General features: G+C 48.8%; 1 protein-coding gene across 7 annotated transcripts in view; it reads left to right on the top strand.

Annotated features, from left to right (window-relative positions):
- PPP1R12B (protein phosphatase 1 regulatory subunit 12B) overlaps window positions 1-27737 on the top strand; it is a 123353-nt gene that overhangs the window by 82000 nt on the left and 13616 nt on the right. For 6 of the 7 annotated variants that reach the window (XM_075722255.1, XM_075722251.1, XM_075722254.1 and 3 more), the window contains 2 exons: window positions 26930-26946; window positions 27454-27598. In XM_075722255.1, coding sequence (XP_075578370.1) covers window positions 26930-26946; window positions 27454-27598 — 162 coding nt within the window. Of the gene's footprint in view, window positions 1-13798; window positions 13901-26929; window positions 26947-27453; window positions 27599-27737 lie in introns of those variants that run through there. The other variant, XM_075722256.1, reaches the window with a different exon arrangement.

Consider the following 27737-nt stretch of genomic DNA (forward strand, 5'->3'; position numbering starts at 1 on the left):
TTTTATTGAAAAGTTAACCGGTTCTTTGCTGAAAATTTTCAGTAACGCTCTTCAGAGTGTATTTTTGTTTTTCTTTTTGCAATACTCAGTAAAATGGGGCAAAGTCACGGTGAGCCTTGTGGGGACCAGCGACTCGTGTGGTGCTGGGATGGCTCTTGGCATGTGCTTGTCTTTCAGTGCCAGCCTTTGCTTTCCCAGTGCTTGCTGCGCAGTGTGAAACGTGGGATATTCCTTCCCACGGAAGCACCACCTGCTTTGAGTAGCCCAGCTCTTCCCATGGGGGTTTCTGTTCGTAGCAGTACACAGCTTCGTTAAATCTTCCACTTACCCTGCATGAAAGATTCAGCCATTTATCACCTTCAAAGTTGTTTTGACATTTCTGCCATCTCACAGTAAAACTGAAGGAGGGGTATTTTGTAACGTGTAAAAAGTAATAATAATAATAGGGACACCATCTTTCCAGCAGTCGTGTTTTGGACTTGCTGGGAATGTCTTGTTCTTCTGGGAAGTTGTCCCAGGTTAGCTAAATTAAGACAAAAGAGTATCTGAGGCTGCAGGTTTGGAGGCTTCCTAAAATTGCTGAAAAGTCTACGGAGCACAGTCCTCGCTGCTGTTGTAGATGGGTTAACTGCACTTCCTAAGAACCACCGTATGTTCCTGCCCAAAAATTCAGGGTCACCGAGTCTCTTATAATTAGTGATGCTGGTTTTCCCCAAGTTAATAGCAAGGAATTCTTTTGTCTTACACTTCCCACCATTTTCTTGTGGGTTCCCATCTAACAGCAGAGCAAGTTCCCTTCAGTGCCCTTGGCCCCTTCATGCGCGTGCTTTACGGCAACATTCCCCCGTTTTCTTACACACCTCGCCTATCTGAGACCCTGGTTTAGACTCTCTTTTCACTCTGATGGAGCTGGTTTTCCCATTCTCCCAGTCCTCTTGTTTTTATCTAGTTTCCAGTTCATTTTCTTTACTGCTTGCCTCCTGTGTCTCGTCACTTGATCACTCTTCCCCAGTTTATTTTACTTCTGTCCTGGTTTTGGCCCACAACAACATCCAAATTGGAGAGATTTCTGTCCTGCTAACTGGCCATCAGTTTGGCAAGAGCCACAGAGCAGCTCCTTGCTTTTGGTTCTAGTATCAAGTGGGAAGTGCAATTAATAATCATTAATTCATCAATAACAATAATAATTATAATTCTAGAATGGTAGGTGCCACCATCAGAGTTGTGAACTTGAACACACTAAAGTGTCCCATTTTGGTTGCAGACCCTCACCAAAGACTGTCCTAATTTCAGAAGAGCAGTTTGGGTTTTTTTCTTTCAGTGTTTGTATCTTGGCTGACATTAGGAAGATTTTCATGGGAGCCAAAAAAGGCCCTACTTGAATTCCCTCCTCCAGACTATGCAGCGCTGGAGTTTAGCAAAGGGAAGGTAGATGCAATTTTTGAAAAAGAGGCAAATACATGTTGTTCTCATTCTCAGAAGTGGATGAATTATTTTGGCTGAAACTTAGGAGCACCAGCGTGGGAAACCAGCCCAGACGCTTTGGCTGAGCTTAGGCAGCTGCGAGCAGTCTCGTAAGAGGATGCGTCAGGCAGCCTTCACGTGTTTCACCGACCCCGCCTTCCTCCTTGCGATGCAGACTGCTTGGGCGCGTTGTGGAAAGTTGGAAGAGCAGACAAAGTTTTATTGTGGAATAAATGTTCAAGGGCACAAGGACTTCAGCTGGAAAAAGCCTCTGGGAAAGCGGCTTTAGGAGAGTTTTCTGCATGGTTCCACTGGGAAGGATGTGTAGAGGAAAGAGTCTGTTCGGTCTGGGGAAACCTGAGCTCAAACCAGAGGTGGGGGAAAAATGTTTGGCCACAGTCTAGTCTCTCTTTCTCAGAAATTAAAAATTGTGAGAGTCCAGAAGATCCCATTAGCAGTGCCAGTCCGAGCCACGTGGGTAGGCGGGCACCAGGAAACCTTTCCTGCTCCCGGCAAGGCAGTGACTCTGAAATGCCGGCGAGAACTCGGTCGTGGTGGGGCAGCGAGTACCAGTGCAGTACAGTCGGTGCAGGTAGAAACCAGCGGCTCTAGTCTGGGATGCAGCATTTGAAGGCTAATGGTGAAAACTAAAGAGAATGGTTCGATGTTACATTTTGGAGAGGGTTTTCCTTATCCCTGGCTCTTCTGGCTTTGACTTACACCTGACTTTGGCCATCACTATTACACAGCAGGAGAAACTGGGAACAGATCTGAGGACAAGTGTATTTTAAGTGACATACCATACACAACAGAAACAGAAAAATGTTTGTAATCATTTAAAGAATTTTATCTCCTTGCCTTTCTCTTTAGTGGCATGACAAATGTGCCTCACCTGTGTGTTAGATAGTTCATCAAGGGAAAGCTTTAAATACCGGGGAACGCACTGAGTGTCATGTTGGTAAAGTAACAATTTCTGGGCAGTAAAAGTGTCATAGAAAACATCTGTTCTCATGAACTTCTTCTAGGACAGTCTGTATAGCACAGTATAAAACTGAGACTTTAATGGAATTAACTTTTATACAGGAATAACTCTGAAACATATGATTATGGATTATGATCACAGTAAGTGTATTAAATAGGCTCCATTCTTGTCTCTCTGTACTTTGATTTACGAAACACGAGTGTTTTGAATTCTGCAAAACACTATTCAAGCTCACTCTGTTTTGTAAGTGTTACGTGTTCTGCCTAGTTGTACTATTAACATGAAATCACCAGATGCAACTGGGTACTAATAAAAGCTAAATCTCTATCTTAGAAACACTGAATTTCTAAGGTTGATTCCATGAATTCTAAGGGAAGACCAATGAACTGGAAAATTCCTTATGCAAACTAAATGTCTTAATGTTATAGCTGTTTGGGAGTTACAGCTTGGGAGTCCTGATTTTGGTATGTTCTATTTCTCACCTATATTTTTGCTTTTAGTGGCATTTTATCTTCTACAGAGACTTCCAGTTTAGCTTTTGTAATCGTGCTGTTTACCTTTTTTGAAAGATGGATTTGATAAACAACTAAAAGATCAGAAACAGCTTTAGCTGGTGTCTTGTGACTTGCCTGTTGTAGCCAGACTGCGTGTATCGGGAGCCCTAGGAGTCCAGGCAGCTACCCCAGCTCCCGCTGTTTTATTGCCCCCTTCCCCGCGGCAGCACAGTGGAGCACGGTGCTGGCAGGCTGCACACATGCCTGTGGACTGTCTTTGAAGCTAAGGAAGGCTCCGGGTCCTGCTTTCTGGACTCAGATTGCCTAATAAGGTAAGGTATGTCTTCACGGCCGCGCTGCTCTGCCGAGACACAAGGGAAAGTTGACCACTGAAAGGGAACAAAAGAGGGTGAGCTTCTTGCTAGCTGATAAGAAAATAAAATCTTTTCATCTAGGTGGCACTACACGGTACTCTTCATCCTCTGCCTTATCGCTGCTAGCCCAGGGTCCCTTTGGGGACTAAGGATGCAAGCGTTTGTCCCTGGTTTTACCCCTGAATATTTACTTCTAGCATAGATGCGGAGTGACGTGGGAGGAAGCGAGCTGGCCCATGTCCAGGGTAACGTAGGTGGTACTGTGTGTCACTTGCGTGACTACGGTTAAATTAGAGAGCGTTTAATTATGTGTAACGTAAGGCTGTGAGAGATTGGCTCTGTTTAGTCCTGTTCATAAACAAAACGCTGTAATGGGTTGTGTATGCCGCGGGGAAAGGGGATCTTTAATACGTGTATAACTAGCAATATAAAGTTGAGTCTGAAGTAGCAGCAAATTGCTGCAAGAGCATGAGCTAGTTTTTTGCCACAGAGCTTTAAATATGGTGAAGAACAGTTTTATTGTTTGGAGTGCCCTGGGTTCTTTGGGAGGTGGAGGGGGAAGACACTACAGAAATTTAAATTCATTCTGCAAATACTTCTAGAAAAAATTTTCACGTCTGCACAGATGATTTGCCTCATGATTTCTCCAGCCTAATATGCTTGTGTTGTTTTTCCTTAACCTTGATGTTTTGAGAAGGGCATCAAGCCTGCTGTCTACTGTCCCCGTTGATCCAGCATTTCAGTCATCGGCATGGCTGCCCAGCTCCTATTTACGGCTCTGGGAAAACATTGTTTGTGCTTAAAGCCAAGCGATCCAAGCCCGCTATGTAGACTGCAGGGTTACAGCTAAATGCGTTCAGGTTAATTCCTCTAATTCACCAAGTTGCTGAATTAGGAAGGTGTAATGTGAAGCAGTGCCCATGATGGAGATGAGTAACACAAAACCAGCTAAAATCCGATCTGCCAGTCCCAGGAAGATGAAGCAAAATAGCGAGTCCTCCAGGAACGATTTACAAGGTCATGGACTCTTAACTATTTGAGGTAACTTTATGCTTTCACTTCTTGTTTAGTAAATTACTCACAATTCAGTGTAGTCTGAGGTGACTAATCTTTCAGTTGTCAGCAAGTAATTTTTCCTGGAGCGGCGGAGCCGATGCTAGCGATGCGTCGGGTACCCGCCAGATACCTTGGCTTTTGCTGGCATCGCTGGGAGGCCGGCGCCGTCAGTTCGGATCACCCTATTTCACCCCAGGGTCCTGTCCCTTTGCCTGCACGGCCGCTATCTCACAGGTGTCCCGCATCCTTCTGCTTTCTTCCCAGAAGGAACGGGGAGCGGTGTGATGGTCCCGGTGGCGGCAGGATCAGCGCCATGCCTGTGTGTCTCCCGCTCTCGTGCCGTGTGGATGCAGCGCGGCCCCTTGGCCTGAGGAGCAGTGCTGCTCCCTGGACCGCATCCCAAAGACGGGATAAATCTAACTGTTGCTTTACGTCCAGTGGTGTTTATCATTTTTGAGTTTTTGAAGGTTAACAGCATGTGTTTGTGCTTATACGGGTAATGGAGCGTCATGTTAACTTTTGTTTAAAACTGTCAAACTCCTATCGTGACACGCTCAAAACTGGAAAGGGAAAGTATTTCGAACTGCTCCACTACTCATAGCAGGTTCTCCGCCCCTCCGGGAGCTGGCGATCGCACTGTGTTGTCAGCCTTCCAGCAGGCCCCGGGGAGGATGTCTCTCCTGATGTAATTGAAGACATCCTACAAAAAATCCCCTCTGCTGGATTAAAATTCCTGCGCGCAGCAGTAGATGTCCGGGCAGCCCTTCGCGCTGTGCCGCGGCGACGCGGCTGGCTGCCTCGGAGGACAGGTGAATTGCGCGTGGGCAGGCGGAGGTGGCTGCAGCGGCCGCAGCTCGAGTCTGTCGTGCTGGGGGTTCCTTTCCGAAGCCCTTCTCGCCACTCTGCCGGTGGGTGCTGCCTGGGGGCTCCGTGGCGGAGCCCCCGTGAAGCCGGCAGTCCTTGTTGCCTGCACGTACGGCGCAGGCTGGTGCGGTCCCGTGTTTAGGTAGTAAATGATTTCTCTCCCAGATACGTCCAGAAGGAGCAAAAAGCAGAAGCTGTATTGCCAGATGGCTAACAAGGAATTGAAGAGTAATCTAAATTTGTTTGGAAAACTGAAGTCCAATTCCCTGGCAATAAAACATCCTTTGGAAACTGCCACTGTAGGAAAAATTGTGTGTTCCAGTGATGCAAGTATGGCGATGCTGTTTGTCCCCCTTGTCTTTAAAAGGTCACTTTTTGTTCTGAGTTCATATCCTCCCACATGCTTTTCTTCGGAAAAAGCCTCATATTTGGAAAGTCATTGTTAGTGTTTTGCTTTTGGACATGGAGTTGCCTGCTGGAAGTAACATTGCTTGGCAGAAGCTACTTCATTATTTGGTATGTCAAGATGGAGAATTCTTAAGCTGCAAAACTTCTTCCTGGCAGGAATTTCCCAGCAGCTTTGGTTTAATTCACACCTCGGCACGTTTTTGTTACTCATTATAGTAGGTACCTAGCATGTAGCTAACGCTGGCCACTGTTGTGGGTTGGGGTTTTTTTTATATATATATATAAATAAATATATATATATAGTATATAAAAATATATAATTATTTTTTTTTAGAGAGAGATATAGAGGCTTTTTTCATTGCTCCTAGATTTCATCCTGGGGAGTGAACGTAGCCTTCTGCAGCACAGTCCGCTGCTGCTGACGGAAGGCCAGCAATAGGCTTGAAGCGCAGTCGGACAGCGACGTACTGACGCTACACAGCTGTTTGGCCAGTGGCACTAGAATGCTGGTTTGTGTCAGCCGGCTCTTGCCACAGGCAAGCTAACAGAAAGGTTTTATAGCTGTGGAGCGGCTGGGGCGGGCGGGAGGTATGCAGAATCTGATGAATTTAGATAAAGAGCAAAATGGATCATGACTCTGTTGTGAGTGCCCCGAGATTTCTGTTTCTCTATGTCATATTTTGGAAAGTCCCTTAGCTTGAAATAGCTATGTGTTTACATCTGGTTCTTATATTAGTGTTTGCTTTCTCAGTTTCCCTGTCATGGCCTGTTAATATCTTTGCAAATTTCTGCTGCATTCCTCCTTTGTAACTCACTGTGTTTGTGCTTCTTCATCCTTTGCAAGAAAGCTGGCTCGGGAAGAGGGAACCTGTCAGTAAAACACTTGCGGAGCGCGACTGCCGAACTACTTCAACTGGAAAATATTATGTTCTAACACTGCTTTATCCTTAATGGTAGTAACTGGCTGAAATCACTCGATTTTTGGTGTGCGCAGTGCTCTAAACTGGACTTCTGAGTGGACAGTATCTCTCCAGATTTTATCATGCTGCTTTTTCTTTTTTTGTTTTGAACAAAACATGGTGTTGAGTTCAGGAAAGAAGCCTGACTGTGAAAAGCCAGAGCCAGCTTTTGGGTGGGCATGAAACAAATTATCTGTAGACATCAGTCTTCCCACTGGCGTGTAGACATCGTGAGGATTATGGCATGAAAACACACAGCGCTGGGGTCCCCCAGGCCTCCGGCTTTGTAACCGTGGTTGCATTTACAGCCTTGAACGGAATCAAATCTGTGGTCTCGGAGACACTTTTGGCAAAGCAGTGACTGCCACATCTGTCTCCCTCTAATGGGAGGCTGTTGCTGCAGCGTTGTTTTCTCGTTGCCGATTATTGCTGCCGTTGCCCTCCCTTTCTGTAAGCTCTCGCCATCATCCCTGCTGCAGATGACGAACTCAAGATAATGAAATGCTTCTCCCTCTTCTGCAATCTTTTCTTTAAATGCAGTTCTCAATTTGTGAAGTTAGGGAGGTCCCCAGAGGTGTTGGTGAACACCCCTGCTTCCCGTCCTGTTACAAACACTGGATTTGAGTGTTCAAGGCACCTTGTCCATTCTTCCAAAAACTCAGTTCAGCTCTGCAGAACTGCTGGAAGACTCCTCTCCTGCATGCATAGTTTGGCACTTACAGGTGCTAAAATGATGTTCCTGTGCTCAGAATGGTGCTGTTTTAACCCTCTTCGCTACTGATTTTTATTTTCTATATTTGTAAGAAAGCAAAAAGAAAAACATGTTGAAGTTTTATGTTTAAAATGTGCTATTCTCAGCCCACACTAAAATTACCTGCTCCTACTGCTTCGTGCTAACCCAGGTATGCCTAACGGGTATAGCTTCCAGCCTTTTTATGATAAATTTAGTGATGGGAATAAGAAGTGGGGGAAATATGATGCTGTATGTGCAATTATAGAGAGTCAGCTGCCCTGTGTGTGTTTGGGAGGAGAGGAAGATCCTTTCCTTCTGCTTCCTATCTGCGAGACTTAACGCCAGATCTGCTCATGGGAATCCTAGTCAGTGCACTGCAGAGGAAAGCCTGTTCGCTCCTACGGTTTGTATTCCATTTATGGCAAACTGCTGCAGTGCCTTCACATCACGTTTACAACACAGCTTATTGCCTGGCCAGTAATTTCTTTGCTACAGCCCTTCAGCCTTCTGTTGCCGAACATAACCGTTACTGCCTTTTTCAGTTCTAAATAAACCTTGCAAAGCTATAATTGAACTTGTTAAAGCTTGCATATAATTTTAAAGTGATTTATTTACAGTGTTTTGAAGTGGTTTTTATATAGCATGTATTTTCAATCAACTTTTCATTATCCAAAATAATAGTGGGTTGGGTGTTACAGTGAATACAGCTGCTACAGCTTTGAACCTGAGTTGTCCCACGTAACAGCAGCCGCTCTTCAGCCCTCTGGATTCTTACAGTTCATAGATAATGGAGTGTTAGCTGTACAAAAAAGAAGGTTTGTTATTACAGCTTTTAAAGACTGGCTTTTCACTGCATCTTCTGAGTTAAGTAACAGTGCTGCTAATTCCAAATCCACTCTCTGTGCACTGAAATGAACAGTTTCTCTACAGAACCAGCAGAATTCCGTTGCACAAAAAGCGATGGCTACAGTGAATCAAGATGGGACAGCAGGAGGGTTAACAAGACTCAGCCTTTTCTTTGCAGGTGAATTCCTTTCCACATGTTTTGGTAATACTCTAGAGACTTTATATGGTGAGATCCCACGTAGAGGAAGAACCGACTGGTGTGCCGGTACCCGAGGTGCAGCGAGCACCGGCACTGTAGCCTTTCGTCTGACTGTGGAGCCCTGCATGTTAAAACAAACCGGTATTCCGGGCTTGTCAGACCCGGGCTCAGATTGATCACGGGCTTTTCGCGTCTGACTTGAACGTTATCAGAAGACAAGTGCAAGGCAAGTAAGGAAATCGCCTAGGGACAAAGCAGTGGTACCGTTTAGTGTGTGCAAAGACTGGGCGTTATTTAGGGCTCAAATAATCACAAATAGAGGACATCCTGAGGTGAAGGGAATCACAGGATTTATTAAACTTTGCCCCCAGTAAAAATGTTATTACAAAGGGGAGGTACAGTACTCTTAGACTATGGATTTCAGTTTTGTATGCCAATCCAGTAACACAAAAGCAATAGAAAATCTAATCTTGACTCTGTTCTCTGTAGCCTGCATCAATTGTTCAATAGTTAATGGGGTTTTCATGTTTAAAGTAAGTTTCTCTGGATTTTTTACAGAACTACTTCAGACCCAGAACAATTATTTTATGGGAATACAGTGCTTTGTAGCCTGGCTCTTGGAAACAGCTGCCAGGAGAGTTTATTTCGCTCTTTCTCCAGAGAGGTGTCATGCGAATAAATGTGGCTTTAGAATTGATTTAAGTATTGCATAAAATATGAATTGCACATTTAGGTGTTTCCCTGGACAGGAACGTGACTCAACACACAAACAGCGCACGCTGTTCCTGCAGGTGGGAAATCCAGAAGTGAGGGTTGTGAAGATTTTTTTAATTGAATAGCAACTCAACTCTGAAAGGGGGTACCAGCGGTGTCTGGGGTTGCATTACGCAGTTCGGGGGAGTTCTCTGCCTCTCAAAGAAAAAAGAGCAGAATGATCTGAGCAGTAGGTTCAGAGGAAAACATGAAGCGTGTCGCCTCTCGCTGCTCATCCAGTTGGGCTGCAGTTCGCATCTTGCGTCCCTGCAGCACGGCCCCGTTGTGCTTGCATTGCTTGGCTCAGCGTAGGAGAGGGTCACAGAAAGGGCTGTGCCACCGGTGAGACCCCATCCTCAAGGGCTGGGTGTGTTAGTCCCAACGTAGCTGAAACCATTCTCTGGCGCCGAGGCCAGCTGGCGAGGAGGGCTCATCCCTGCTACCGGACCCTCTTACCCTCCAAATCGGTGTGGCTGCGTCCAAGGCGCCTGGTGGGAACGCTCCCCGCGAGGGCCCGGGCTGTGCGTGGAGGAGTGTTGGTTGGCCACAGACAAGACCGTGTCAGAGACCTTCCGGCAGCTCAGTGGTCCGCAGGCGTGCGTGCTGGGGGGCAGGGATGGCCCCTGATGGTGTTGAACTTCACAGATGAAGCCAAGGAGGCCCTGCGGGAAGGCGCGTGGTGTGGAGAGCATCCTGGTGCCGCGTGGCCCCGGTTCGTGTCTTCAGCTCGGGCCTCCCTCAGCTGAGCCTGGTGTAGCTGGAGGCAGCGCCGTGCTCTTGGGTACGTGCCTGCGCTGCGGAGGTGGGGGGTTCGGCTACGACTGAAAGAGGTCGGCTGAGTTCAGTGATGCACAAGAGTGTGGTCAAGCTGATGCAGAAGATGACAGCTAGGACTTTCAGAAGATAGTTTGGGGATAATTTGTTCCAAAAATACCAACTACTCTCCCTCATCCTTCAAGTTTTATTAGAATTCTGGTCTCCCAAGAGGGCTTCTCCTTCCCTTCTCTGCGTTCCCAGAGAACGTGCCGTGGGCTCGCGTCACCTGCGAGCATCTCTGCAGCTCTGGCTTTAACTCCTGCCTTCGTTTCCCGTTTTTGTCTGCTGCAGGTTGGAAAGTTACAGTGCTGCTTAAGTTTGTTTTATCAGTGTCACATTCTGTAGGCGAAGACTTTCAACACAAATAAAAGGGGTGTCTGGCTTTTCCCCTCAAATATTTAGCTCGGGGCTTCATCCTTTTTCAGGTATGTCGTTTTCTTGGATATGGGTCCTCCTCTCTAACTAACTAAAACAACTGGGTATAAACAACATTACCAAAGAAAAGGAGAGGACAGCCATCTCAAAGGAAAAGGAAAGGTGTCTGAAAAGGGTGATCACAGTAAAGACCATTGCCCTAAGTGTAGGAAATATGCTGTACTGTAGTACACTTGTGCTGCTGTACTCCAGGACGAGAAGAACCTTTAAGGTGATGTTGCCCAGAAATACGCCGCAGCATGGAGTTACAGCCTGGGCAGTCTCGGTGTGTCCGGGGGTTGTGGAAGTGCTCGTGGAAGATGGGGTTTTTGCAAGTCTTTCTGGTAGCTGTATAAAACTCCTTTGCCCAGTAAGCAGCACCACAGCTACAGCACAGAGCAGGCTGCTCTTTCTTACTGAAGAATATCCTTAACACAGAAACAGCCAGATCTAAACCATGACCTTGGATCGTCAGGACAGCAGCACTGCAAAAGAAGAGCCGGGTTTCATACTCACACAGGGGAAAACTTGCAAGCAAACTGTACAAAATGGCAGGAAGAAACCCCTAAATTAGGCACCTTTGTTGAAATAATGATGAAACCCAGTGTGTTTTGCCATATTGCATCTCGTTCTGCTGTCTTTCTCCAGGCTAATAAGGATACTAATTCTCATACCACCCCTTCTTTTTAAAATGCGTTATTGTCCACCAAGATGCATTTTGTCAATCTGTGAGGCATCTGCACTGGATGACTAATTAACTTTTAATTAGTAGGGAATAGAAAGCTCAGTTTTTGTTTTGGTTTGAGGCTCGAGCTGTGAGTTCTGAAATGTTGATTTTTTGGAGCTTTCTCACCCCTCCTCATCAGAATCCAGACCGTGGAGGGATGCGGCAGCAGTTCATTTAGGCCTGGATGGGAGGGGAAGCAAAACCCTGCAATTTAGAGCTGTTGAACTCCACCTTGGTGACTAAGCTGGGCTTTGTCAGCCTTGTAATGGTGATTGAGACACTCCAGTCTGCTGGTGGCCGCACGGGTTAGCCCGGTTTCAATTACTCCTACGGTTTTGAAACCCCAGAAACTAAGACTAGGGCAGAAGGATCACGTGCGTGTGCAAGTTCTATAAATAAGCAGTTAAAATGTCTGAATTACCTTGTTGTCGCTGTACGGCCGCCGGACTCGGAGTGCTGGGAGAGGTGGAGGGTGGGGGTGATGAGGGCAACAGATGGAAGCTGGAAAGATCAAGGTCCTGCCACAGTCTCCTGGAGCAGCGGGGTGCCTGTCACTACCTTCTTGTGTGTCTGGACTTAATTTCCATACCTATAAAAGGGAATGCAGAAATATTGCCGGGCAGAATGAGACCTCTCCAAACTTTTCTCCCCCCCTCCCCTCCTGCAGTCAGTGAATAATGAATCTCCTCCTTCCCCATGATGAGGGATCAAGTAGAAACCTGATCTCCAGGTGACTTTTCTAGAGACGGACAACCCCGCAGCCCCACTTCCCTCTCTCCATGGTCACACAGTGATGCTGCATCGCCCCTGGATAGTGAAGATGCTGGATGGCAGGAGAAACGAACGCAGCTGCTGTTCCAGGCACCCTTCCCCAGCTATGGATGTCAGTAAAACTACACAGTTGCCAAGCAGCGTGCAAAAATGGGGCAGTATTTCAGATCAACAGAGAGAGACCCAAGTGTAGTAATACTCTTAAGATATTTTTATGTAGATACTCTTCTGCACTTGTTAGGAAATGTTTCGTGATGCAGCAGCCTGTGGAGCTGGAGCAGAACTTGCGGTGCAGATAGGTTAACCCCAGGCACGCAGCGACTTGGTCAGCAGCCGGTTCGGGTGGGCGTGAATGAGGCTGGATGAGGACGCGTCCCTCGGGGTGGTACTGGTGCGTTAATGCTGCTGCGCTGGAGCCGGGCCAGGGCAGATACCTGGGCTCTTGTCTTTCCAGCAAAGAAAAAAACGTGGATTTGCAACCTTACAGTTGCAAGACTGTATTTATGTATGTAAGCTATTAAATCGGTGCACCCACTGCGTGTTTGAGGGCATTTTTCAAATGAACATCCCGTGTGTTTATTTAGATGGGACGTGAGGGACACGCACTTGCCTTTGCAGCGAACAGTCTTGCCATCTCCGAGACGCCGCAGAGCGTGGTGGCTTCCCAGTGAGCTGGCTTGTGCAGCAGCCGCACAGCTCAGCAAAGTTTGAAGTTTGTTGAGAGAGGTGCATGCTCTCCCCACCCTTCTTCCTTTCCTCCAAGCTCCTCTCCCCTCCTCCTCAATCCCAAACGCTCGTTTGAATGCGTGTGCGTTACACAAGCTCTGCGTCGCCTTCTCACAGCTCCAAACAGGCTTATAAGCAAACAACAAAAATCCTGTTTTGCTGCATGAGTGTGTCCTCCCTTTAATGGTATGAACTGCTCCGTGTCCTTTAAAATATCTCCCTTTGTCACAGCCGCAAAACGCGTGCTGGAATTTAAGCTTTGCAAAGTGCCATCGATTTGCCTCCGACCTCCCGCTCGCAGCCCGCCAGGCCTTGGGAGCTTGTAAGTTATTTTCTTTTCTCCCCCTGCACGCCCCCCCCTTTTTTTTTTCCTTTTTCTTTTCTTTTTTTTTTTCCCCCCTTTTTTCCCTACAAGTAGCAGCCCAAATCCCAAGCTGAAAGCGAATCGCTGCTGCTGGCTGCCCTCCAGCATTCCTCGCGGAGCGAGTCAGGATCTGGAATGTCAGAAGGCAGTGGCGGGGAGGGCCGGGAGAAGCCTGCGCGTGGGTAACGGCGCCCGGGAGGAGGAGGACGGAACAAAACACAACTTCATCTGGACTGCCCCTTTCCAAACCAGCGTTAGTTCCTGATTTATGCTTTTGTGTTTCGCTTAAAGCATGCAGCTCTGCGCAGTGACGGCAGAGAGCTTGCAGCAGCACTCCAGAGTAAAACAGGGTTTGGGTTTCTTTTTTTTTTTTTTTTTGCCTTTTTTTTTCCTTTTTTTTTTTTTTTTTTGGCAAAAGCTTCATGTGTAGATAAAGCCAGCCGGTTTTCCGGTTGAGCCGGGAGGTTTTGCCTCCTGCAGATCTGGGGGGAGATCGCTCTGGTCCTGCGGCACACGCTCTGGATGAGGGGAAATGTCCTTTCGTGGAGAAGTCGGGACGGGGCCCGGCCGGTGAGGCTGGCGCGGAGCAGCGCCCGGCGCTGGAGCACAGCGAGTCCTTGACACTTTCTCTTCTTCTTCTTGGACAAGAAGCATTGTGGAGCCTCAGCTCTCCCTGCAGGAGATTAATGCCTAAAATTATACACCCTAAACAGCAGGGTTTAATTACCAGAGCTGTGAATAGTTTAATTAGTTTGTTCTGACCTTGGAAGAAGGACCTGCCCGGCGCCGTAGAGCGACAGGAGAGCAAGACTTGTATTGCTTCCCGCAGACACCCAGCCCGAGAGGCCATGTCGTCCTTGTACACCAGGAGTAAAGAATACACTCGCAGCAGGAAGTCTCAGTCAGATTCTCCCCCGTCCTCTCCTTCCCCGATCGCAAAGACACTCAGAGTAAGCAGCCTTTTCCTTTCTGTATTAGACGGAGACCTGCTCGGCACATGCCCCGAGCGGAGGCCGGTGGTGGTGGTTTGTTATCTTACCCTTGGAGACCTGTGGCTGTGGTTTGCTTTGCAAAGAGCGTGGTTTGGACGAACGTTGGGAAGGTCCCTCTGCAGCAACAGGTTTTGAGCAAGCTGCACGAGCCCTTGCACTGGGATTCTCTGTGTTAGCGGCTGTAGGGAGTTGCTGCGACGGTAGTTTCTGCCGTACCCTGCTTTTCCCAGAAACGTTGCTCCCCTGGTAGGCTGTGGCTGGCAGAACACCTCGCCGACAAAAATGAGGCAAAACCTGACCGGCTCGTTAAACGCTGCTCTTCCCAGAAACGCCTGACGTTGCTGGTGAAGCAGGGTTTGCTGTCCGGCTTTCACCCTCGGGGCTGCGCTGCCCTGTGGTGTAGGTTCGTAATTTCAACAGCCACCAAAAAACCCACACCTGTAGCAGGAGGCGAGGCGAGGCCGCTGACTAGTCCTCCTCAAACCAGAGCTGGCGTCCCCCTCCACCGAGGCATTTGGAACTTGGGAACATTTGTAACGCTACTGCTCGTGGTGCCGCAGTCCCGTGAAGGGCTATCACGAAACTCTCCGGGTCCCCGTCGTTGCACGGGCAGTCCCTTCGCCATCCAGAAATATTGCCATGCCAGAGGCAAAGCCTGGAGGAATTAGTGTGGAAAAGGCAGGCTAATTTTAGATGTAAGCATTAAATTAATCTGAGCGCTGGTGTTTGCTCACATCAGATCTGCATCGTCTGCTCCTTTTGAAGTGACAGATCTTAGTCTGGAAAAAGCATTGCCCGAAATAATGTGAAAAGGGTTTTAACCCGCTGCTGTGGTGTTAATGGAAGCAGTCCCTGACCTCTGGAACCTCAGCCTCCGTGGCTTTCACGGCTGCTGGTTGCCCCCGGGCTGTTAACTCTTTAAGCCAGGAGCCCGACTCTGTGCTTTCTTCCCATCTGCAGTCAGAGTATCTCTGGGGAGTCTTTAGATAATCTAAAGCCATCCCCTGTGTGCTTAGATGGACTTTCTTCATCAGTTTTTACAGCTGTGCCTACCATTCCTCAGGAAATTGCCACGGTATTGATAACCAGCTTAATAGCAGGTGGGGAACCTTTCAAATGTGCTCTTACTCATAGAGTAAGGCTGAAAGTGTTTTAATTTCTTTCAAAACCCGAGTTTTTTAAGATCAGCCGCGTTTGGCGTACACAGACAGACGCATTTCCCCCGCCTTACGCGTCTGGGCATCGAAACAAGTGACGGACATCTCGCAAGAGCCGCGGCTGCTGTGTTCACGGTGCGTGCCGCTCTGCTTTGGCGCGGGCTGTCGGGAGGTGCTGGCTCCCTGTGGACAGCCGCGACGGGATGGCAGGCTGCTGGCGGCCCCGTGGGCGCTGCGGGCGGCGGTGGGAGCTCTCGGGCGAGTCAGAGGCCGACTGCTTAGAGCAGCCATGGGCTTGATGCGGGGGCTCGCTAACAGAGACGGCAATTTGGAAACCGTTGCTTTTTATGCTCAAGTATTACTATCAAGTGACTTGGTGAAAACATGGCCCATAAAAGGTGATGCTCCTGCATCCCGTATTCCGCTTAGCGTGGATAGGAGGGTACGGAAAGGCGCCAGCTGGGCATGGGAGGGCCTGGAGAAGAGCTTCCCTCAGCTTCTCCTGGCAGCGGGGGTTTGGTGAAAGCAGAGACGTGAGCACGGAGATCTAGGTGGTTCTTGCAATAGTGATGGTAACGCCAGCCGTGGCTGCAGCGCGTGGATGCGGGAGCGGCCGGAGCGGCAGCGCAGCACTGTTGACTCACGAGTCGGTATAGGAAGCAGTCCTGGTGCTGTCTGCGTTACGGAAATAGCCCGTGCCTTAAAAGGCTGATTAAGGAAGGATTTACTTCAGGCTAAAACGAAGTATCTGAGTTAACTGTTTTTCCAAGACAGAGTAATTCTACCGTGAGCAAGAGAAACAATGGAGAGTGGTTTTCTGTGGATTTGTCCCATGTGTGTATTCCCCCCCCATGCCCATGGTAACAGCAACTCTTGCCGCAGGGTGCCACCAGCCTTAATAAAACCGGTAGGAATGTGATATCTTGGAGTCTTTTATCTTTCCATCCAGTCAAGATTGATACCAGCAGACCTGTGGACTCTAAATGCTCCCAGCTGAGCAGGGGTGCGAAACCACATGAGCAGGCAGGGAGCCTCACGCATGGTACAGACAGGGAAAAAACCTCTTAGAAAACCAAGCAAAGCAAAGGTTTTACTTATTAAGGTATCGGTGCCAAGCAGCTGCATTCGGAGTCATTTGCAGAGCAGTTTCCTATGGCATTCCCTGCTGCACTGGCCCTGCTGCTTGTAACATCCTCCTTAGGTGTTGTGATAATATTGCGCATGGTTTTTTCCACCTTGAATTGATGGCATCTCCCCAAATGCTCGGCTGAGGAGGGCGAGCGCTTCGCAATGAACTCACACAAGTCGTAAGAAAGGCAGTATCCTTGAATAGGGCACGGGAGCGAAAGGCAGAGGAGATTCTGGTGCGCGCGGGGTGCTGGGTGTGACCGCCTCCACGTGCAAGGGCAGCGCTGTCCTCTTGCCCCTCAACCTCCGCAAGCAAAGACGCTTAATTTCTTGTGTCACAACAGAACAGCCCAGAATTATCGTCACCAATACAGACATAGCCAAGTAAATCCTGTTAAATCACCCAGGGTAAGCGTTGCTAGCTCCACCTTTTCATTGCTTTAATGAGGATGTTGCTAGAAAGTGGAAACTGCAATTCCCCTTGAAATCAATTCAGATCATCCTGTCATTTGGCAAAAGCTTCCATTTTTGTGGTGGTGGGTACCTTTTCATCACAAGTTTTGCACCGTACAGTTTTAGCTCATGGTTTCTCTTCCTCAAAAAAATAGTATTCACATAGTCAGTTCCAAGGCTGTAATACGCAACCCATGGTATGAAGCCTGTCGTGCATAAATAAGCAAATAAATGGCAGGATTGGAAGGATGAAGGTGAAAGCAAGGACTGAATTTTCTTTTTTTCCTCTTTTTATTTATTTTTTTTTTTAAATCCTATTTATGCTGGGCCACTTGGCTTTTTTCATAGGCAATACCCTTTAGTTTATGTTTAGGCTTATCCATCTGTTCGTTGTGGTGCTTCATAGCCCTTGCGTTTCTCCATAGGATATCGGTTAGGTGGGAAAATGAAAGCTAAGGAGAGCGCACGACCCCAACTTACTGCACAGATTTTAACTGTGCAGTTGTTTCCCACCTCTTTGCCAACCAACCTTCCTTTCTTTTACAGGCTGCTCCTTCTTGTCTTGTCATCCAATATTTTTTGCTATAAAAGAGACCATCAAAACTTAAAACCCTCGTCAGCGTGCGTGTGTGCTGCTCGTTTGATAGTGGCTGCATCCCTCTGGCTGCCATCGCTTGGTGGTTGTTGCTTGCTCCTTGAGAGACCCTACATAATTCTTGTTGTTCCGGCCATGTTCGCAGTTTCGCTACAAGGCTTTTTCCCCTCTGATGTTAGATCGCTCCCTCATTAAGCCACCTTCAGCGCTTATTAAGCTTTCCAGCTGATTTTTTTGTCAGTAAGGGCTCAGCAATAAAGTTTTAAGTATACTCAGTGGTCCGTACTGATTGATTTTATTCTGCCTTTCATTGGAGTGTCTGAAGGAGCCGCGCTAAGCGGAATACGGGATGCAGGAGCATCACCTTTTATGGGCCATATGTTTTCACCAAGTCACTTGATAGTAGTACTTGAGCATAAAAAGCAACAGTTTCCAAATTGCCGTCTCTGTTAGCGAGCCTCCACATCAAGCCCATGGCTGCTCTAAGCAGTGATTACCGTGGCAGCAAATGCATCTAATCTGGGTGCAGGTTTTGATGTGGACACGAACGTCTAGAATCCAAAGCAAATCTTAAAGAAAAAAACCCTAATGCACAAAAATGGTAGACATCTGAGCTGCAGGTGTTTGGCATGCAAATAAAACCAGCATGGTTTGGATATTAATACATAAATAATGGTATAAAATCTTAGAGGTCTGGTAATGTGACCAGACTTCTTTTGATCAGTGAGAGATGTCCAGGAGTGCTGAGAGGTTGGTAGAAATGCCTGTTCAGATTACAGCCTTCGTAGAGTTTAGAATATAAATGTGTCCGACAGTCATTTTTTCCTCTGTGAGTGCTTTTGCAACAGGTTTAATCCCATTTCAGATATTCATGGTAACAGGTTTATTCTCACATTAGGTAGACCTGTACGAATCGTTTGGCTTGCTGTGCTGCTGCTGCAAATACGTTAGAGAGTAAAGAGCATTATCAGAACATTTCTCCAGGAACCTTTCCTTTCCTGGGTTTCCATTTAGTAGCTTGGACTCATTCTAGTTCTGATAAAAATGATGCTGCATAAATTGAAATGGGGTCAAATAAGTTGTCTCATGACACTTTCTAATTTCTGGATTGCTGACTAGTTACGCAGTATCTGCAGAAATTATTATCTCCTCTCCCATTAGCCAACGAAAAATGTGGGATACTGAAACTTAAACTTTAAGGCAATTAACCCTAGTCTGTGTTCTTCAGCACCCTGATTTGTTTATCACTGGTTATTTCTCAAGCGTCATGTTCTTTAGATTGGTATCAGTATGAAATCCTTCTGGGTTCTGTTTGTTCTCTGGTTTTTTTGAGTTGTCCTCTGTAAATATCCATATCTGGAAGCGTCTCGGGAGCTTCTAGTCATTCTTAGGGCACCACCCATCAGATGTTCCTGGCTGCGGCTCCGTAGCCAGGCGATGCTCCTGTCTCTGGCTGCATCTGCATGTATAAATAAAACGGGTCAGGGCACGTGCTGTGACCCACGGGGTAAGTGGTTTGTGTCCCTGTGGCTAAACTTCTCCAGCTCTCCTCCCTTCCGAGGAACAGAGAGAATTGATCCAAGCCAAAGCTGTAGCAGGGAGTCTGTTAACTATTAAAGGATCTGAATGGTCGTGGGTGGTTCAGAAAGCAGCACACGATGTAACACTACAGCCTCGTTCAAAACTCCCATTTTGACCCTCTGCTGCCTGGTCAGTGGTGGATGTCTTTGAAGCTGGTTAAGCAGCCAGAGGGCAATCGCTTGTGATGGCTCAGCTTTTGAAACCATTGCCCGTCGCAGGGCAGGGAGGCCAGAAGGTCAGAGGACAACTGGAGGTTGCACCAGCCCAGGGAATCGGTCTGGACTGTGGAAGGGGTGAAAGAAGGTATCTTTAATTTGGGTCAGCTCATGGTACAGCCACAAAACCAAGCGCGTTGGCCCAGCTGAGGCAGGGAGGTGCTGTGGGATGGGAATGAGCGGCCACGGGAAGCGATGGGAAGAGTGGGTGGAAACTCTGTAGGCAGCAAACCACTTCAAACTGCTGAACTGGAAACCAGTGTTTACTTCTGTTGCAGGAGCCCATTATAGTCTTGTTTTTCATGAAATGAATACAAATCCGTAGAAAACAGGGCTAGAAGATCAGTCCGTCCGCTTCCCCAGGGCACCAGCAGCGGGACCTGTGCTCTTCCTGACAGACGTGTCCTGTGCTTGCAGACTTCCACCAGTGGAGACGGTGCCTCAGGCACTGGAGCTGCAGCCGGTGGTCCAAGGAAAACATACGGACCTTGGGGAATTGTTAGGTGGTTGTTGGGTTGAGGGAGGTTGTTGGGTTGTGGCTTGGTTGTGGTTTGGTGGTTTTTTGGTTTTTTTTTTTTTTTTACAATGAATTGCAAATTCTTTTTAATGACCTCAAATTGCTGAGGTTACTATTGCAGTTCAGTAGAAGTAAGATCTTTGGAGCAGAGGTCCTCCAATAGATGAGAGTAGCTCCAGGTTCAGATCGCTGGCTGGCAGCGGGTCTGGAGCTGTTCTAGACCGAAACAAACGTGGGGGGGAAGAGAGAGACAGCGTGAACTGCCTTAATTCTAACAGCGCAGGGTGCTTTGCGTGATGCAGATGGGTCAGCAGAGCTAAAGCAGCCCTGATCGCTCTTCTGTGCAAGCGCTGCCTGTGGCCGTAGCGGCTGTCACGGGGGTGCCGTGTGGCTGCAGGAGGTGTTGGCCAGATTCTGGAGCATGCTTCATGCCGAAAAGTTGGCGGGTTGGCTTTAGGCAGCTTGAATCCTGGCCGGTGGCCAAATAGGTGTTTAAATACCTGCTGATAACACCTGGCAAAGTCCTGGTAGAGCGTTTGCAGGGGCAGGGAAGACGTTGCCTGCAGACCTGTGGCGTTCTCGTACTGAAGAAATTTAGGATCAGATATCTTCTATCTTTGTGTCACTTGGCCGTTTGGCTTTTATTTTCTCATGTCTGGAGAGTTTTGTCTACGATCACGTCACTTTGCAAAATTAAATTTTTCGCCAATAAAATTTGTTCCCTTAGAAAAGAAGGAAAAAAATAAGAGCAACAAAGCCGGGTTTCTGAATTGTGGCCTTTACTAAATTAAAATACAATCCAGCTTGACGTTTTACGTGGTGAGTTTTATCCCCAAGAGACAGCGGTAATAAACTGCAGCTGCTGCGAAGCCAACGGGCCACGAGAGGCACGGGGAACTGAGGCACCGGCTGGCAATCACGCAAAGCAGCGTACAACTGCAGAAGGTTTAGATGTGTTTGGGATGGCGGGAGATGCGGTCGTCGATCTATTACAGCCGTATGTATTTGTTTCTGATTAAGTACGTGCTAGCCGTACTGAAAATGATGTGATCTGTTGCAGCCAGCTGCCAAAGCCACTATTCCATCTTGGAGAACCTCTTAATATTATGCTTCAGTAACAGCAGGTTTTATTAAGCAAAGTTTATTGATTTATAGTTTGTGAAAACATATTTTGCATCAGGCTTTTGGGAGTTGGAGGTTATATGGAGGTGGTTTGGCTACACTGGATTATTAATCATATCAGTGGGATTTTGTAATCCTTGCATTTGCACAAATGCGAACTTGGGCTGGAAGGCAGCGCTGTTCATCGCGTCGGCTGTAGCTAACAGGGCGCTGTAGCAAACCACGGCTCTCGGGTCAGCAGAGCAGCTTTCCGAGGGAGGCGGTGACCTCAAAAACTGTTATCAAAAGCAGAGTTCAACCAGACCTTCTAATTATTGCGCACCCACTGGAAAACCAAACTTGACCCCAGCCATAGCTGACTTGAAAGACAAATGTGGCTGCAGGGGGACGCCGGTCTGAGCTGCACCCGGTGGGGAGGGGGCTGAGGCGTAGCAGGCAGCCGCCTGGCTTCTCCTCCTTCCAGCTCAGCTCTTCTGTGCCGGCTCCGGGAGGACCTCTGCCCGCAGCAGGGCGACACACCGGAGAGGCTGTCCTTCTTCCAGCTGCTCTGCATCAGCGCAGCCGAGCACACGAACCCGTGGAGGTGCAGGAGCAGCAGAGCTACGTAACTGCAGGACCAGGGTGGCTTTTGCGTATGAGAGGGGAAGAGCTGGCCCCAAAAGCAGCTGGCTTTATTTTGTGTTCAATTTCGAAAACAAACAGGACTCACCAGGAGGATGCTTGCCAGCACAAGAATAAAATTCAAGAAGTTCCTAAAACTTTCCCTCTTGGTTAAGGAAAGGGAGGACAGCGGGGCTGGAGCTGTGTGCCAGGATCTTGGTACGCGGTGGTTATTTAATAGCAAGCGCTGATCAAGACCTCTGAGGCAAAACACACCAAAATAAGTTCCTTGAGAACTATCTTAAAATAGTGCACATTTTCCTGAGGTTGGCCAGTTGGAGATAAAGCAGCATAAAATGTTCCCAAAGCATCTATTTTTTTCTTCTTCTTTTTTTTTTTTTTTTTTTTAAACAATGTAAATAGTAGACTTTTTCTGCCTTTGCTGGGTCAGATCCCAGCCGCAGAAGAACGCAATTGGAAGCAATTAGGCCAATTTCTGACTTGGCAAGAGCAGTGGCCGATCCCCCTTTTGGCACTGCATTGCAGGGCTGCATTTTATCTAAACCTTCCACCAGGAATTTGGTTTTAATTATATTTTACTGAACTCCTAACAGCTGTAAAAGTTTCTGAGTTTTTAAGGGAAGGCTCCAGCCCTCCACAGTCCAAGTACATTTCTAAAATCAAAACCGGACGGCATTCCTGGTGCTGGGCAGCGTCCGGGCGAGGGCCTTTTCCTTGGGATTGACCGCCGTCAGCACAGAGGGAGCTGGGGGGCTCAGGAGAAAGCGCTTGCACGGGGAGGGGCCGTGCAGCGTGGTCTCTTTGCGCCTTTCCTCAGGTCCCGTCTCGCATGTCCCGCGTTTTGCCAGCCCACCTGGGCTGAGTCGACTCAGCAAAGCTATCCGAGCCCCTTCGCTGTCCTCCGCCAGCGCTGCGGGAATGTGCTGCCCACCATGGGATGGACGGGAGGAAAGATGACGAGCTCTCAGGGGAGAGGTCTAAGAGCTGAGGATTACAGAAACTTGCAAGCACACCTGCAAGCACTCTGTGCTTTTCAGTTTTCCTTTAACAGTCACTGCCCTGGGTGCCTCGGTGCTCTGTAGCAGGAGTGCCGGGGGCTCAGCGCGCTGCCGTGCTGGTTTCTGAATCAGGACAGCCGCCTCAGTGCCTGGCTTTTCCCTGGGGTCCTCTTCCCCCCGCCCCAAGCCCTGCAGCGATATGACCCTGTTTAGATTGCAGGATGGATAATTTCACAACCTGATGCTTCCCTGGCTGTTAATGTTTCTAGTCAAACTTGGGATCCCAAGGGAAATGAAGGAGTCTGGGCAAAACTGGCAGTGCTGTTCCATATTTGCCAGGGGAAGAAAAAAAACCCCAATGCGTACATACAGTCGATACAGCAGTTTCTCAGCATCCCCTTTTTAACCTGAGCAGATTGCACAGTATTCTTTCAAAAAGTCAGGAAGGGAAAGCCCTTTCTTGCACCAGCTTAGTCGATAAGCGCACGTTTAGTGCCTTGGCTCTTGTTTCCCTGTTTATCCCCAACTTCTCTTTCCAGAAATGAAGGAGGGAGAGTTTTGTCCTTCACCTTCTGACTCTGCCCTCGGAGTTTCCAGCTCTGGGACGGCCTCTCCGAGCAGATACAACCTTCGTTGCTACTTAATAGGCAGTGCAATGAGTCAGCTAATGCTGCAGAAGTTGAAATGAATATTTTGTGGCTGTTTTAGAAGGAGGGGCGGTGAGTGGAGGAGAGGCGGGTGCTGAGCGGATGGTGCAGGCGCAGCTGGAAGCACGTGGCAAGGGTTTCCAAGGGTGCTGTGGCCAAAAGCAGAGCAGAACTGAGCCGTAAAGATGCTGGTTTCTACTGAAAATATGTCTCCAATGTGATGTCCCCGTGGCCTCTGGAAATGTTTGTCTGTCTTTGAGCAAATAGCAGGGATGTCTCGGTTAAGCGCCCAGTCCAACGTTTGCATGTAGATAGATACCTCAGATACCTCCGCACCGCGCAGCCGCCTCCCAGGAGTACGAGGTTTTAGTCGTCGTTTTGTTTAACTCGCCCCTTCGGGCACCAACGCCTCTCTTTGTGCTAAGAACTGCTGCTTTCCATGTCACCTCTTTTAGTTGGAGCCCTTTTTTGAAGGTGGTGCAAAGTGGAACTTTTTTTTTCCCCAGGATTTTTTTCCCCTCCTCCATCATTATTTTAAAAAAAAAAAAAAAGAAACACCTGAATAAGCTGCTCCTTGACATATCAGCACAAACACTGGCCTTTGTGCAAAAACCAGGAAAACATTGAGCCAGAAATTGATTTAAAACAAAATTAATACACCTGCCCTCCTTCTTGAAAGAGCAGCAAGTAGAAGACTGATCCGCTGATGAAAACTGTTCTGCAACTTTCGTTATGGCCCGGACACTTCCAGCAGCTGCTGTAACATCTCATTCAGGCTCTGCTTTCCAGACCTCAGCCTTTATCCAGTTCCTCTGAAGCTTAATCATCTTTGTCTCAAAAATACCACTTTTAACTGAAACAATGTGGAAGAGGCACCCGAAAATTGAAGGGTGAGGGAAAGACGCCGGCTTTCCCAACAGCTGCGAGCGCAGAGATTTCCTGTAGCTCCGTGCTGTTTCTGCAAGACGCTGGAGTCGTTTTGTGGTGCAGAGATGTGCTTTAAATGAGCCCAAAGGGAGACAAAGTCGCGGGAGAAGTCACTGAGCACTGAGGAATACCCAGGTTCTGGCCGGGAGGTCCCGGCGCCGCCGCGTGCCGGGGAGGCAGGCGGTCGCCGCAGGGTTGCTCTGCTCCAACGCCAGCGGCGGTGGGGATGCTCGCAGGTCCGCCTGTCTCATCAGGCATCTCTGCCTCTTTGGAGACACCGGGACCATTGCAGCCTGAAACGATTCTTCTCACAATCCATCACAGGAAGGTTTTAAATACAGTGAAGCTGGGTTTTGTTTTTCCCTTTGCCATTCCCAGCAGATACGTTTAAAGCGATTCCTCTCTTATCCCACCCTTCCTTTGCAGAAGCGCACCCCTGCTCTCTCTGCCTATGGAAATTATTAGTTTCTTTGGGGGGAAAAAAAGACAAAGATTATTTTTCCCTCCCGCTGGAAGCACACAGGCTGGCTTGGGGACCTGCTCAGGTTTTATTGCATGGTTTCCACATCGCCTTGCCCAGCCGCGTGTGGACTTCCTCAGCGCTGTTCAAATACATCAGCAGGTGCGTTTGTTGAAATAAATGCAAGCTTGATATTAAATGGATTACTTGCCTAGCCGTTTGTCATCGTAAGAAAAGTCGTCACGGAAAGGGATTAGCATGAAGTGCACAAATAACTTCCACCAAGAGGCTTGTTAATCGCTTCCTAATACCCCTCTCCCGCTCAACAGGGGAGGCTGGGTCGCTGGGCCAAAATTCAAAGGGAGCTGTCAGGCAGCTGAGGTTTTTAACTGGCAAATGTCGGAAGCTCAGCTAACAAAAGACCATGGAGACATCAGCCAGCGTGTTTGTGGCTGAAAACGGGAAATCTTTCTAACGCTAGCCCTGCGCCAGGGGCCAGCCCTACGGAAACTGCTTCCCAGCTTACGGGCTTTGAGCTTGGCACGGAGGGCGGCCCAGGCCGCGGCTCCTTGGACGAGCAGGCGGGTGTCCCTGTGCCAGCCGCAGGCAGCTGCCGGCGCTTGGCCCCACGAGGAGCTTCCCAGACAGCATCCAGCATCACCTGTGGAAGCGCAGCAGGGCTTAGCCGTGGGGAAAGCTGTCTGCTGCCTCCCTGGGCTGGCTGCTCACCCGTGTGATGCAGAGAAAGCTTTTGTGCGTGGAGAGAGGGTTAGAGCAAATGCAATCGTGCGGGGCTGGACCCGGTGCCGTGGCTCAGGACCCATGGCAGCACCGGGATGGGCTCCTGGAGCTTCGGTGAGCGTCTCTGCAGCACGGGGCTGGCACCCAGGCCTGCCCCGGGAGTCCGCTGAGGGTGGCCCTGCAGGCGCAGCTCTAGGGAGAACGTCCTAATCGATCGCAGGGCTTGATCGTCCTTTTGAGTTTTGCATCTAGCAGCTTTGGCTGAATGTGTTGTCCATCTGTGAGGCTTCAAATGTGCCGGGATTCTTCAGCTTGTTCCTTGCTTGCTGGTCAAATCGCTGCGTCTCGTGTCGGAGGGCTGTGTTGCAGAGCGCGCGGGGATTGCCGATTCCTTGGGGAGGCTCCTGTCTTGAATCCCGATTCAAGATGAGGGTTACGTTAGGACAGGCTGAGTTAAAAACTTAATAGCTAGGTATACGTAATACGCAGCCGGGTCCCCGTGTCCTGGTGAGCGGAGGGCAGCGTTGCAGGCAGGCTGGGCGCAGTCCCTGTGGCTCTGGGACCTGTGGTCCTCTGGCTTTGAGCAGAGAGATTGCAGGGTCGCTTGTCTACCGTCCCTCTGCGTGTAATGGGGTGATTAATTCAGCTGTCTGTGGCGTGCGTGCTCCCAGACACCCGCCCGGTAATCAGAGGCGTCGTCTGGGTGCCAGGCAGGAGCAGGAGGTCTGAAGTCTTCAAACGCTGGGGTGCCAGGCAGGCAGCAAATCTGCCACCCAGCGAGGCGTTCAGCACCGGATTTAGTGGTGTAGCTAGGCAGCGCGCGCTCCAACACGAGCATGGCTGGGCACTAAAACCCCGACCCCTCGTCTTCTCCGTAACGTCCTTCCTGCGCCGACTCCCGCACTTACTAAAAAGGACCGGGGGAAATTACTGGTAGCGCCTGCCAGGTGGTTTGTGCTCACTCAGAGAAATGATGCTGCTAATAAAGCTAGCAGGGGCATATCAGGCTCAATTCCCAGTTGCAGGGAGTGAAAAAGAGTTTGACTGCCCCTTGGATGTGAGTAAGCGTCTGCCAGGCAGAGGAGCGCCCGGGCAGGAGGAGGCAGGTCTGCGGTGGATCCTGCAGGACAGCCCTGCCCTCACCCTTCGATTTCTGCGACTGGGGGCTGCAGCGAAGGCAGCGTTGAGCACAGCACAGGGGTGGTTTGGATGCTGATGGGGAAAGAAGAACCTAACACACGCTTCAACCAACACGGCCGCCCTTTGGCTGGTGTAAGGCTCCTCTCGCGCAGCTCCTGCTGTGTATCGCTTGCCACGGTGAAGCTTCTCTTCATGGGGGAGGTGCTTGCCCATGGAGAGCAAGTGCCGTTTGGGATTTCCTGAAGTTCAACACAAATACGCGGTGAGCTCTGCCTGTCATGGTCCATTAGTCCCTCTCACCCACATCATGCATAGGACAGTGATCAAAGTCAGGAAGAATAATTTGATTTAAAAAGGGAGACAATAGATTAGTTTTGGTTCAAAGGAATGGATTTTAATTCTGGAAACTGGGATTTGAAGAACAAGGTTCAGTAGTTTTTAGGTTAGCAAAAGAAATGAAGTCTGAAATGCTTCAGAAAAGCTGAAGCAGTTTAAAAGATTCAGGCAGGGATCGGTGATTCCCAGTTTGGGCATGGGAAATAATGCTGCTTAGCTTGTGTGAGCTAGGTGCTGGTGTCAGAGGTAGGAAATTGCTGCTGCGTGGTAGCTCTGCAGTTCTTGAATTGAACCTTTAATTCTCCTCGTTATTAATTCCCTTTTTCTTTCTTCTTTTTGTTTCCTTCAGCATGAAAGACTTTCCAGGTAAGAATTTTATTTTTTGGAGTTTTTTCTATTTAATATTTATTGACAGCGTATTTTTGTATGGCTTTGGGGATTCCCTGTGCTTCAAATCAACAGCATATGCTGAAGCTGGTACTGGCCATTTGGTTCCTACCTTAGCTCAACTGTTGGGCCAGTTTGCTTTCATCCTTTGCTCCCCAAATTATTTAACAGCTACTCTGCAGAGAGGAAAAACCCCTCTGTGCGCTATCAGAGATGGAGGCCATTCGCACCGTGGAGGTGAGAGGTCCATGGGGAATTTCTGCCCGTTTGGGGCTTGGGCTGATAGCCACTGGATTTTTTCCTTTTTTAAATGGCGGTGGCTGCCCACCTTCCGCAGCGATGCCCTGCTCGGGGCGGGGGGTGCGCTCAGCCGTCCCAGCGCCTGCGCTCGCTGGGTCGGCCACGGCCTCGAGTCCCGGCCGGTCGGGCTCATGCTGGCTGTCCCAAACAGCGGCTCCAGGGTGCTAGGTCTTCATCGCGTTTTAGGTTGGAAGCAGCTACGAACCCTACCACCAGTGACTCCTACAGTGATCGTGCCTCCAGCCGCTCCAGTGCCTACACCCGGAGGGAGAACCGGTTAGCCGCCCTCAGCAGCAGAGCAGAAGAGGAGAGTAACAGGGACTATAAAAAAGTAGGATTTTTTTAAATGTATTATTTTCACTGTGTGCACTTTAGAAGCTGCCTGCTTCTGCAGAAACCTGCACTGAGAGTCTTTGGAAAGAAAGAGAAAAAGTTTATTTTCATTTTCTCTGTTTCCATTGCTTTTGGAA

The sequence above is a fragment of the Pelecanus crispus genome, chromosome 17 (assembly GCF_030463565.1).
Source record: "Pelecanus crispus isolate bPelCri1 chromosome 17, bPelCri1.pri, whole genome shotgun sequence".
In the NCBI taxonomy this organism is placed as follows: domain Eukaryota; kingdom Metazoa; phylum Chordata; class Aves; order Pelecaniformes; family Pelecanidae; genus Pelecanus; species Pelecanus crispus.